A 13,040-nucleotide genomic window follows, 5' to 3' on the forward strand; every position below is an offset into this window, starting at 1 on the left:
TAATAAAAACAACACTCTTCAAGGTATTGGCATTTTCCCGATTCATGGTTAAAGACAACGATGGCGTTCCAATGAAAATGATCTGGCTGGCCCGGACCCCAAGGGGAGTTCATAAAGCAAACAAGTACTTGTCATATTGTCGAACAAGGTTCATAAACCTTTTTCTTCAAATGTATTTAATTTGTTAAAAAGTGAGCTTCTATTACAACGTTTTTTATTTTATTTTTGGGACAGAGAGAGACAGAGCATGAACGGGGGAGGGGCAGAGAGAGAGGGAGACACAGAATCGGAAACAGGCTCCAGGCTCCGAGCCATCAGCCCAGAGCCCGACGTGGGGCTCGAACTCACGGACCGCGAGATCGTGACCTGGCTGAAGTCGGACGCTTAACCGACTGCGCCACCCAGGTGCCCCGTGAGCTTCTATTACAATGGACTTACCTTCCAGCTGGGAGGAATGAATCCCCTCACCTTTTGTTCCTTTATATTGCCACACGGATAAAGTAATTTGTTTCCTTTCATACAGGACTATGCAGATGCAGGTGGAAAACAGGAGCACAGTGGGGGGGGTGGGGGGGAAGGAAGGTTGACCACGTTCACCTGGGTGACAGGTATTAAACGTACACATCTTCAGAGAAAAGGCAGATACCAGCGGACAGGGAACTCTGATGCACCAAAGAAAATCATACATTTTCTACTGCTTAATTATGTTTGAGATCTTCCCTTTTAAAAAGAAAGCTATGGTCTGTAAAAGAGTCTATCTCGAAACATGAAGCACAGGTCAGTCTTCAACCTTTTACAAGCACTGGGTAATGGTGTCATATCCCACTGCAAACTGCTTCCAAATCTGACGAGATGCCACGCTGCTTCCTGAGAGTCACATCTCAAGTATGACCGTTTATATTTTAATCTCGTTATGACTAAAATCTAGGAGAGCCCACACAAAGTGTCAACATAATTGCTGGCTACCAAAATGCCATTATTTAATGGGATTCCAATCCCAACAGCACGATGACAACAGAAACACAAACACGGAACATAACTTCACTCATGAAATTACTAAGTCACTACCTTCATCTGATGTTTCTTGTTCACTGTATCCCTTCAGGGGGAGATAGAATTCTTTTCCCTTTTTTTTGTTTGTCTGTTTTCTTATGACAGAGATTCACTGCTTCTGAGGGCCTCTAAAGAGGCCTACGCAAGAAAAAAGTAGAAAAGGCCCAAACATGGGAGCTGGGAATGCAAGCTAGTCCCTGCGAGCTTTGAAACAAGTGGCATCACCTCAGTTTTCTCGTCTGTGTCACAGGAGGAGTAGAGTATGTCATTTTCCAAAGCCTCCTTCAGCACAGTGGCTCAGGTTCTGAGAGAATCTAGTCTTCACTTTCGATCACAACAGTTTTTGAGATGAAATCGCTGGGAGTGGGAAACAAAATGACCATTTTCTAAAAGAACGACAGTGCTGTTCCTGTCCCATCTCCTGGCAGCTCTGATTCAAACACACCATGTTCTATTTGAACCATTTTGTTGAGCTTAAAAGTTCCTGGTAGCGTTTACTGGGCTCTCAGTTATGTGGACAGGTTTAGTGTATAAAGTCTCAAGAAGCAGACAGTAAGAAGATTAGTCTGCTCTCCTGCTCTCTGCTCCCGAGGGCAAGGGAACTGTTCATACCCTTTCTGCCTCTTAGAACCTTCAACTAGTCGATCCTCACACCAGCACACTTCTTAAATGGGCTGATTTCTGGTTTTATCAGGTGGGTATGCTGCAAGAACCTAGAACGGAAGAGCCAACGCACTGCAGGTTCTGTTGACTATTCTCATTAAGTGCTATGATTTTCTTATCCCTCACAGACTGTTTTTTTTCCTAACACAAAGCATCATTTTCTTTCCTCACAATGCTCTAAGTAATTTGATTCCCGAGAAGTTATGATTTCCAAAGGGCACATAGCTACTCTACTATCAGTTCAATCTAAGTAATAACTCAACTTCAGAGAAGAAAAATGTAGCTAAACGTATTAAAAGGAACTTAAAAAAAGAACACGAGCCTCATCTCTTATAAGATGGTTACATGAGCTGGATATAAAAATGGCCAAAAAAAGGACAGAGCCCATCATACTTGTTGAGAAACTGGTTAATTTCACAATAGTTAAAAGTTTATGAGCATTTAGGAGTTTTTCTTTTAGCATTCACCTTATGGAACTACATTAGAGGCAATGAAAATATTAATGTTTTCCATTCAGAAAAGTTTAATATATATGACGTATTTTATATTTAATATATATTTATTTTGATTTAAGTTTTTCAATTTATTCAATACTCTCAAAAAAATAAGAACAGAGAAAAAGAAAATATTCAGGTAATTTGCACTGCCTGACTTTAAAACCAGGTTATGTAAGTTAGGGATAGACTATTCTTTAATTGGAAGGAAGACCATGAAAGCCACGCCAAATAATAAAACATCATGGATTCTGATTACTTAGAAAATTATAGCTAATAAACATTACCTAAAAGGAAAAATTTTAATTCCCACCTGTCGAAAATACACACATTTCCTGATGGGGTCCAATCTGCAACGATTAGTGTAAACAGGTAAGATTGAAAACCGGCAAAATGGGAAATTTAGAATGCAAAGCAAATGTATCAAGTGACTGTCAGTTAAACTGCCAAACAATTATCTGAATTTAATAAACTGCTTATGAGATCACAAATTTCAACTGAATTTATATTGAAGCTTAGTAGCAGTGAACATCTATAAAGAGGAGAGTGTATCATCTTAGAGAATTTGAGGGCAAGGAAAATATAGAAAACTTTTTTTTTTTTGGCAATACAGTTTAAGTCCTCAGAGATAAATCTCTCCATAATAAGAACCTCTAACCCACAAAAACATGCTACCAAAAATGTACGGACATCCTGGCATGAATTTGTGTTCTTCTCTCCATGTGGGCACAGCCTCCTTGGTTTATTGGTCCAAACTCCCATGTGCGGCCCCTCACACACATGCCAGGGGGCTCCAGACATCTGACACATGGAGGAAACAGCACAGTGAACAGAGCTCAGCAGAGCCACCTGACCAAAACCAGGTTTTCTTAGTTATGAGACTTTTCTATAAATGGATTACAAAGTCTGAACAGACCACAGAAAGTTAAAAAGATGCTTGCTTCTGCTTTAGGGGCTTCCACTATCCACTCCTGAAACACAAGTAAGAAACGATTCTGTTTTAGGGAAAAATGCCAAGTGTAAGCCAGAGTATAAAAGACTGCACCAGGAACAGAAGTCTGACTATCTGAATGATCTCAATTTCCCCCAGCTTTCCCTAACTCAGCGGAAAAGAATATGTGTGTCTTTTCTTCCAAAGGAAACTGGAAAATGTTTAAATAGGCCATTAAACATTGGTCTTCGGAAAACCTTATCGGTACCTTTTCTAATTTAAAGTCAATGAAGGGGCACCTGGGTGGCTCAGTCGGTTGAGCATCCGACTTTGGCTCAGGTCATGATCTCACGGTCTGTGAATTCGAGCCCCGCGTCGGGCTCTGCGCTGACAGCTCAGAGTCTGGAGCCTGCTTCGGATTCTGTGTCTCCCTCTCTCTCTGCCCCTCCCCACTCATGCTCTGTCTCTCCGTCAAAAATAAACATTAAAAAAAAAACCTTTAAAGTCAATGAATGACACACACAATGTTTACCATTGAAAAACTCAACAGGTGGCTAAAGACAGTTGGGTATGCTACAGGCTAGCACATGGTCCCACATGGCAGATCGCATGAGCCACCTGAGGTCCTCGTCAGTCAAACTCTCTGGTGGTATGTCCTACTTCCAAAGTAGCAGTTCTTTCTCTGGGAGGGACGGTGCATTGGGAACAGTGGTCTGTGCGTCACCGTCCTCTTGAAGTTTAACAGTAACAGGGAAGAGAGTAACACCCACACGGATTTGTACTATGTGATCCCCATAGTCAAAGTGAATTTGGCATTTCCTCCCCAAAGCTAAAGAAAAAACTACTTGAGAAAAATGATTCTCTATCAATTACTTTACATTTCAGATTTCTTTCCGTGCAAAAAATTTCACGTATATGGAGGAATAATTGACCTTTGATCAACAGAGTAGCTGGAAGCTATTATACCATTACAAAAGTACCCACAGCAGATTATTGAAATTGTAAGACTATTTTTAAATTCATAAAAATGGTACTGAGCTCGGTGACTACCGCTTTAGTTTTTTGGTACCCCATGCGAAATGGAATCAGGGAAGTTACCATTGCTGGAGGGAGCCAGAAATCAGCCAAATTTCCTAATTTGCTACCGCTTAAAAAATGGTCAAGAGTTGCGACGCGTTGGGGGCCCATCCTTTCATTTCATGTGCTGTTCGGAAGATCTGTTAAAATTGCGACCAGGTAAAATCCGCCAAGACTTGATAGGGCTATGTCTGCAGCACAGGCGTGGTGGCAAAACACACCGCGCCCCATTCACTCCCAGCCTCCCCCACACACAGGATCAGCGCCAATGACCGGCAACGCTGCAGAGGGGCACGGGGCTCCGGTGCTGAGCCCACAAGGGCACCTGCCTGGCACCACAACCAGCGGCCTCACAGCGCCCCATCGAAGGTCTGGGGCTCACCCAGTGCTGCGGCTGGAGGTTCAGGGCGCCTCGTCTGGGTAATTTTCTGTTTGGGGTTTTTTGTTTCTTCTGCCTCTTCAGTTTCACTGTCACAGACATGAACCACCACGCTGGGTGTCGACTCAGTTCCTGCATGGAGCTCGTATTTCTCTCCTGTGGAGGTAAACAGCAAGAACAGGTGTCTGTGTCTTAAAACTTCTTGTTCCACTCAGTTTTGGCACGAGAGATAGGATACTTGAAGGTTCTTAGACAGTTTTGCCCTTTTTTTTTTTTTTAATTTTTTTTTTTTAACGTTTATTTATTTTTGGGACAGAGAGAGACAGAGCATGAACGGGGGAGGGGCAGAGAGAGAGGGAGACACAGAACTGGAAGCAGGCTCCAGGCTCTGAGCCATCAGCCCAGAGCCCGACGCGGGGCTCGAACTCACGGACCGTGAGATCGTGACCTGAGCTGAAGTCGGACGCTTAACCGACTGAGCCACCCAGGCACCCCCAGTTTTGCCCTTTTAAGAAATTAGCTGGTGAGGGGTACTGAGGTCTTGGGAGTTAAAACGGAAATGCTAATTACTGTTGTATGAACAGTATGAGTGAACTGCTTAACTTTAGGATGATTTTGGTTTTCTTGCAGGAGAGACTTGTAAGGTGCCAGGCAGCATCAGCAAGCCCTTTATTATTTTTTTTAATTTTTAAATGTTTATTTATGTTTTTTGAGGGAGAGAGAGAGAGAGAGAGCGAGCGAGCATGAGCAGGGGAGGGGCAGAGAGAGAGGGAGAGACAGAATCCGAAGCAAGCTCCAGGCTCTGAGCTGTCAGCACGGAGCCTGACGTGGGGCTCAAACTCCTAAGCTGTGAGATCATGACCTGAGTTGAAGTCGGACACTTAACCCACCGAGCCACCCAGATGCCCCAAGCAAGCCCTTTATTATAGGACCTCATACATCTAAGATATAGCCTATAATGTCTAAAAACAACAGTAAGCCACCTCCCTAAAAAGCCTGTTTCCCTTTATAAGAGGCATAATATTATTATAGGTGGACAACCAGCAATGGCATTGATTTCTTATATTATTTTAAAGAGATGAGAGAAATCAAAGAAAAAGAAATGAAAATAAGTAGAAGAATTTAGAAGGAATGGTTTGGTATTGCCACCAATTCCTTGAAGTAAGTCTTCAGTGTAGACAAGGTAACCAACATTCACTAACGGCCTGTTATTACTAGTAGAATCTGCAGCAGTTAAAACTGTGGTTACATTTATTGAGTATTATGTATATAACATTTAATCCTTATACTGAGTCCACACTGAATGGGAGCTATTACGACCACTACTTTAGATGAGAAAACAGGTTCAGAAATTGGAGCTAAGTAACTTGCTGAAGATCACAGTTCGCAGGGCAACCGGCATGTGACTTTTGGTCTCGGGGTTGTGAGTTCAAGCTTCACATTGGGTGTAGAGATTATTTAAAAAATAAAATCTTAAAGGGGCAGCTGGGTGGCTCAGTCGGTTAAGCGTCTGCCTTTGGCTCAGGTCATGATCTCACAGTTCCTGAGTTCAAGCTCCATATCTGGCTCTCTGCTATCAGCACAAAGCCCACTTCAGATCTTCCGTCCCCCTCTCTCCCTCTCAAAAATCAACAAACATTTTTTTAAAATCTTAAAAAAAAAAATCACAAAGTTAGCAAACACTAGAGTTTGAACCCGGGTTTATTTGACTTTATCCTCCACTCTGATCGTGTTGCTACCAGTTGGCTAGAACACAAATCGCTGAATATGGCCTTTAACACAAAAGTTTCTCAGGTTTCTCATGCCTGCGGGGCTCAGTTAGTTGAGCATCAGACTCTTGATTTTGGCTCAGGTCATGATCCCAGGGTCATGGGATCCAGACCCACATCGGGATCTGGGCTGAGTGTGGAACCTGCCTGAGATATTCCCTCTCTCTCTCCCTCCCCACCACTCTGCTCCTCCCCCTCTGCTCTCTCTCAAAAACAAAAAAGTTTCTTGGGGGGGGGGGGAGAAAAAAAAAAAAGGAAAGATGAAAGTTTGTTACCTGGTCCCAGTTTGGAAACTGCACAGAGTAAGTCATAATTTATAACAGGTGTCGCGTCTTCCCCCTGCTTCCACCCCACCGGAGGCGACGCGGGAGGGGAGATGAGGAACTGTTTGACTGGCTGGGGTGGCAGTAAATACGACTTGTCCCGTGTTTCACTGGACATCTGTACCTGTGGGGAAGGACGGAGGTTCTCAAGACCAGGTTGCAACGGGGCTGTTTCTTCCTTTTCCTCTTCAGGCTGTGACACCTCTTCGCAGACCACGAAAGCCAAGCCCCCCTCCACAGCCCGCACCCCCCAGAGGCGGCCGGTCCGTTTAGTTTACCCCGGGGCACACACGGTGCACAGCACAGAGCCCACGCACACCGGGTGTTCGACAGCTGCCTGGAAGAATTAACTGACAAACAGATGAAGGAACAATGAATGGTAGGAGACCTGCATGCCGATTGTAGAAGAGATTAGGTCACATCGGCTGCGTCTCAAGCAGCTCCACTGAAATATCCTGACAACTGTCATCTAGGTTTTCTGCTTTTTTAAAGTTTATTTATTATTTTTGAGAGAGAGAGAGAGAGAGAGAGAGAGAGCGAGCGAGCGGGAGGGGGTAGAGAGGAAGAGAGAGAATCCCAAGCAGGCTCTACATTGTCAGCGTGGCACCTGAAGCGGGACTCAAACTCATGAACCCAGAGATATGACCTGGACTGAAATCAAGACTCGGGCGCTTCACTGACTGAGCCACTCAGGTACTTCCTCCCCGCCCCCCCTTTTTTTTTTTTTAATTTGAAAGTTAAGACCAAGGGGGAAAAGCATCAGTTGAAAGTAAAACAGCCCACTTAATACATGAATAGAGGTCAAAAGCCTTTATGTCATCAATTCTTCTGAGGAGAAATTAGTTTCAGAGAATTCCACCAGTAGGGATTAGAACAGTAAGCACTTCCAGTTCTTGGTAACCCACAGGCTCCCAGAAACAGCCTTTTTTGCATGGTCCTCGCCACCCCCCTGGTCATCCCTAGGCTGGCAGCCATTTTCAGTGAGGGGGTCTCGCATGAATCACACAACATAGAAACGGTTTCAGAGACGATTTTCTCAATTCTCCCAAGGATGTCACATCACAAGTGCACGGGAGAAAAGTTAATTCACTGATCTTAAGGTGTCAGGGCTTCACCAGTTGAGAAATGGTGCCCAGAAAAATGAATTCCTTTGACTATCAGTATAAGCAAAACAGAGTTAGGAGGGAAAATATGCTTAATAAATATTTATATATCTGTAAAATAAAGGAAAAATACTTTTACATTACTTGCTGCTTGGGATTCAAAGATCTCTGATGCAATAAGCAAGAAAATGGAGAACTGACGGTACTTTGGGAGGAAAGGAGGTTGAGAGAACAGTGCCCTCCCTGTCCACCCGTACCTGTGCGAAATACAGCTTCAGCTTCTTCCCGTTGAAGTCTGTTTCGTTGAGTTCTATTCGTGCTCTTGCTGCTGCTTCTGGTTTGCTGAAATTTATTCTGACTCTTCTAAAGCTTTTGAACAACTGAAATGTCACTTGGTCATCGTAGACAGTGAAAAGTGCTTCAAATCTCTCCTAAAAATCGGGGAGCAGCAGGGCAGGGGAAATGGGGAGGGGGGAGAAGAAGGAAAACCTTTAGCAAAAGGAAATTTAATTAAACGTAAGCAATGGGATGGAACTCATGATTTACCGTTTTTCCAAAAACGTGTACTTTTATTGCAGGTGTACATAGGTATCCCATTGTCATGGGCTAAATTCGGTAATTTGCACCTATTTTAAAAGTAATTAACTTTATGAAATATTGTATAGGTTCGAATTATAAAATAAACAAATGTCAAGTATAAACAAAGATCTAAATACACGCAATCACAGAACAAGAACACTGTACTGGTTGAAGCCCCCACTGAGCCAGACTGGCTTTTTCCAGCTCATCTGTTTCCTCCTTCAAAGTAACCATTTCTGGGTTTTGTGCTTATTATTCCCATGCTTTTCTTGATAGTTTTACATTTATTTGTGTCCTGAAAGACATAGCCACATTGCATGTACGCTTCTGTAACTTTTTGTGAGCTTTTCCCCTTACATTCTGCTCCTAAGAGTCTTCCTTGTAGCTTTAAGTCGTTTTTTTTCCTGCTGCTACGGAGTATTCCACGCAAGAGCCACACGGTGATTTATCCAATGCTGGTGGAATCTGGACTGCCCCATATTGTCTGCTACAGTGGTGCCATGAACATTCTTGCACACATCTCTTGGTATCTAAATGCAGGAGTTTCCCTGGCGGACCCACCTATAAGTGGAATTCGTGGGCCTTACACCTGGCCCATCTTTAACTTCAGCAGATACCGCCAAATAGTTTCCCAAAGTGTTTGTACCAGTTTACTCTCTAAGAGCAGACATGTGCTATGGTTATGTCTTTGTCAACACATCTTTGCAGGCATCTTTGCTTAATACGGACTTTTTATTAATGGGAGGTGGGGGGTTGCAAATGGGCTCTGATGTTGGCTATCATTCACATTTCTCTGAAGATTGTGGTTGAGCCTCTTTTCCTGTTTATTGGTTATTTGGGACTCCTGTTAATGTCGCATGCTTGTTTATATCTTTTGCCCATTTTTCTCCTGGGTTGTCTTTTTTTATTGAGTCATGGAAATTCCACAGAAATACTAATTCTTTGTCAATTGAATGGGCCATAAATATTTTTTTCCCAGCTCTTTTTGGTGTGTGTGTGTGTAAGAAACAGAAGTTTTAGATCTGCACATTACTGAATTTATCAGTTCCTTCTGTGCTTTCTGTGTCTTAAGAAATCCTTCTAGGGGCGCCTAGGTGGCTCAGTCAGTTGAGTGTCCAGCTTTTGACTTCAGCTCAGGTCATGATCTCAGTTCGTGGGTTTGAGCCCTACATCAGGCTCTGTGCTACAAGCACAGAACCTGCTTGGAATTCTCTCTCCCTCTCTCTCTTTGCCCCTCCCCTGCTTATGCTCTCCCTCTCGAAAGAAAGAAAGAAAGAAAGAAAGAAAGAAAGAAAGAAAGAAAGAAAGAAAGAAAGAAAGAAAGAAAGAAAGAAAGAGAGGAATCCTTCTATATTCAGATTGATGTTCTCCTAGATCATTTCTCAAAGTATTATGGTTTTACCTTTGAAATTTAAGTCTTTTCTCAGCACAAATGACTTTTATGTATGAGGTGCCCCACCCCACCAGCGATGACTATCATTTTCTATCACTCTAGATTAGATTGTATTTTCTAGAGTTTTATATAAATGTACTTTTTTAGGGGAAGGGTACTTCCCAGTTGTATCTGGAATGGCAGAGTTCCCTGAGATCTAGCTTCAGGGGAACATTTTATATAAATGTACCTTTTAAGTTTATTGGGGGGGGGGGCAGGCAGTGGGGGAAGGGCAGAGAGCGAGGAGGACAGAAGATCCCAAGCAGGCTCTGCTGACAGCAAGAGCCCAACCTGGGGCTTGAACTCATGAACTATGAGATCACGACCTGAGGCAAAGTCGGAAGCTCAATCGACTGAGCCACCTAGGCGCCCCTGTGAATGTACCTTTTTGATGTCATTAGCTTTTAATTGGACGAATTAGTCCACTGTTGTGATTACTGATATTTTTGGATGTCCTCCATCTTATTTTATCTACTTTCCTCATATTTTCTATGTTCATATTCTCTCCTCTTTGGCTTTCTTTTCAATTTTTTTTTTTTCATTTTCTATTTACCCCCCTGGATAGAATTTCTATGAATGATGCTAGTAATGTGCATTTAGCATCTTCTTTACAGACACATAATATCCTACAGCCATAGTCCCTCTTTTACAAAAGCAAAACAACAAAATCTTTTTCTCAAGGTCATCTGGGAATATGTAATTCTACAAAATTAGCATTGTTTGGTAAAAAATAACTATATATATATATATATATATATATATATATATATATATATATACATATATATATATATATCCTAAACATCTGAGACGAAATAGAGCAATAAAGAGCGAGTTATTCTATAAGGCTGAGAAAAAAAAAATGGTTCTACTCCCATTTGTTAATAAATGGCAACAATGAAAAAAACCCAACTTCAATTACTGGAACAGCAACATTAACTTTACTTTTATGCAATTTAATAAGTGAAATGTAACAAAACAGACCTAAGAAAATTCTCAATACTTTTAAGAAATATTCCTTAGGCTTGCCAAAGATAACATAATAAAGGAACCTGAAAAGTACCTTTGTTTTTGGTTTATGTGCAGAACCTTCAATTAGTTGTTGATACTGAATTAAAAATCATTTGTTAACTTCTCTCAGTTTGAATATTTTCCTACCACTTTGCAATATTTTTCCAATGTGAAAATGTGAAATGATTTGTGATCAAATATTTATTCTTCTAATGTTCAAATATCCCTTGTGATTTAGAAAACATAATTTACTTAAAAATTACATTATTTTTGCTCATTCATCTAAAAAATACAGATATTAAGGGGCACCTGGGTGGCTCAGTCGATTGAGCGTCTGACTTTGGCTCAGGTCATGATCTCACAGTTTGTGAGCTTGAGCCCCCAGTCGGGCTCTGTGCTGACAGCTCAGAGCCTGGAGCCTGCTCCGGATTCTGTGTGTGTGTGTGTGTGTGTGTGTGTGTGTGTGTGTGTGTGTCTGCACCTCTTTCTCTCTCTCAAAAATAAATAAACTTAAAAAAAATTAAAGGGGTGCCTGGGTGGCTCAATTGGTTAAGTGACCCACTCTGGGTTTTGGCTCAGGTCATGATCTCGCGGTTTCATGGGTTCAAGCCCTACACTGGGCTCTGCGCTGGCAGTGCAGAGCCTGCTTGGGATTCTCTGTTCCCCCCCTCTATCCCTTCCCCACTTGCAATGTCTCTCTTTCAAAATAAATAAACTTTAAAAACCTACATATATTAAGTAACCAATTGTATGTCAGACCTTACACTGAGTGCTAGATTTCCAATGTACCACAGGCTGCTTCAAAGGGAGGTGAACTTTAAGACTGACTCTATTCTTATTTACTATATTATTCCTACATATTAAAGTAATATGGGCAACTAAATTATTAGAGATATAGTTAGGATTTTTATTTTTTTATTTTTTTTTTAAATTTTTTTTTCAATTTATTTTTGGGACAGAGAGAGACAGAGCATGAACGGGGGAGGGGCAGAGAGAGAGGGAGACACAGAATCGGAAACAGGCTCCAGGCTCCGAGCCATCAGCCCAGAGCCCGACGCGGGGCTCGAACTCACGGACCGCGAGATCGTGACCTGGCTGAAGTCGGACGCTTAACCGACTGCGCCACCCAGGCGCCCCTATAGTTAGGATTTTTAAACAGCACATCGGTCTTAAAAATAAATATGAACATGTAAGTATATGAAATACTAATAATTATAAACACTTCCAGGCATGTTTGATAGTTTCCTCGGTATCCATTTTATTTACTTTTTTTAATGATTTTATTTATTTTTGAGACAGAGAGACAGAGCATGAGTGGGGGAGGGGCAGAGAGAGAGGGAGACGCAGAATCTGAAGGAGGCTCCAGGCTCTGAGCTGTCAGCACAGAGCCCGACGCGGGGCTCGAACTCACACACTGTGAGGTCATGACCTGAGCTGAAGTCGGACGCCCAACGGACTGAGCGCCCCCCTCAGCATCCATTTTAAAGATGGTTGGCTTTGTCACTTTTTTAAAAAATTAGAATTGAGATTTTGTGAAATTACATTCTATTTAATTCTTGGCAGATGCTCACATTTTGAATTCTAAGCAAGTATTAAAATTCCCACGTGAGACAGTTAAGAAATATCAACACTGAAGGCAGTGGAAATGAAAAGCAAGGAAGAATTAAGCATGATTTATAAAATATTAGTATTTTGTAATTCTATACATTGAACAGTTTCCCTTGCCAAGGGTAAGAGGACCATATATTTATTCCTAATTCCCACAACAATGAATTTTTTGTAGTTATAGTAACACTATCTTGCAAACAAAACAGCTACTCCCTGATCACATCCTCCTGTTTCCTTTCAAAACATTTTTTCACTCCAGAAACATACTGTAACTGAATATAACAGGAAGGTAGCAGTGGGTTCTATGGATCTCTCCTATTTTCAAAGATCTGCGAATGGATTCAGAATTATACAAAAACAAAGCCAAGCAAGAGCTGATCAGTATGCTTTTTCTAAGTTCTGTTAGTTCTTTCTCTTTCCCTCTCATTTTCATGGAGAATACAGTTTGAGAAATGTGTGATTTCCGGGCACCTGGGTGGCTCAGCCAGTTGGGCGTCTGACTTAGGTTCAGGTCACGATCTTGCGGTTTACGGGTTTGAGTCCCACCTCTGCGCTGACAGCTCAGAGCCTGGAGCCTACTTCAGATTCTGTTTCTCCCTCTCTCTCTCTCTCTCTCTG

At 42.1% G+C, this 13,040-nt stretch overlaps 1 protein-coding gene across 7 annotated transcripts in view; it reads right to left on the reverse strand.

The window, feature by feature from the left end:
• Positions 1 to 874: 874 nt before the first annotated feature.
• Positions 875 to 13,040, reverse strand: part of RCAN3 (RCAN family member 3) — a 38,719-nt gene continuing 26,553 nt past the window's right edge. For 4 of the 7 annotated variants that reach the window (XM_058718611.1, XM_058718614.1, XM_058718613.1 and 1 more), the window contains 3 exons: positions 8,050 to 8,223; positions 6,642 to 6,813; positions 875 to 4,753 (listed from right to left, as the gene is read on the reverse strand). In XM_058718611.1, the coding sequence (XP_058574594.1) occupies positions 4,569 to 4,753; positions 6,642 to 6,813; positions 8,050 to 8,223 (531 nt within the window). In that variant the 3' untranslated portion in view covers positions 875 to 4,568. Of the gene's footprint in view, positions 4,754 to 6,641; positions 6,814 to 7,081; positions 7,157 to 8,049; positions 8,224 to 8,338; positions 8,405 to 13,040 lie in introns of those variants that run through there. The other 3 variants (XM_058718612.1, XM_058718617.1, XM_058718618.1) reach the window with 3 other exon arrangements.

This window comes from Neofelis nebulosa, chromosome 2 (assembly GCF_028018385.1).
Source record: "Neofelis nebulosa isolate mNeoNeb1 chromosome 2, mNeoNeb1.pri, whole genome shotgun sequence".
NCBI lineage: Eukaryota > Metazoa > Chordata > Mammalia > Carnivora > Felidae > Neofelis > Neofelis nebulosa.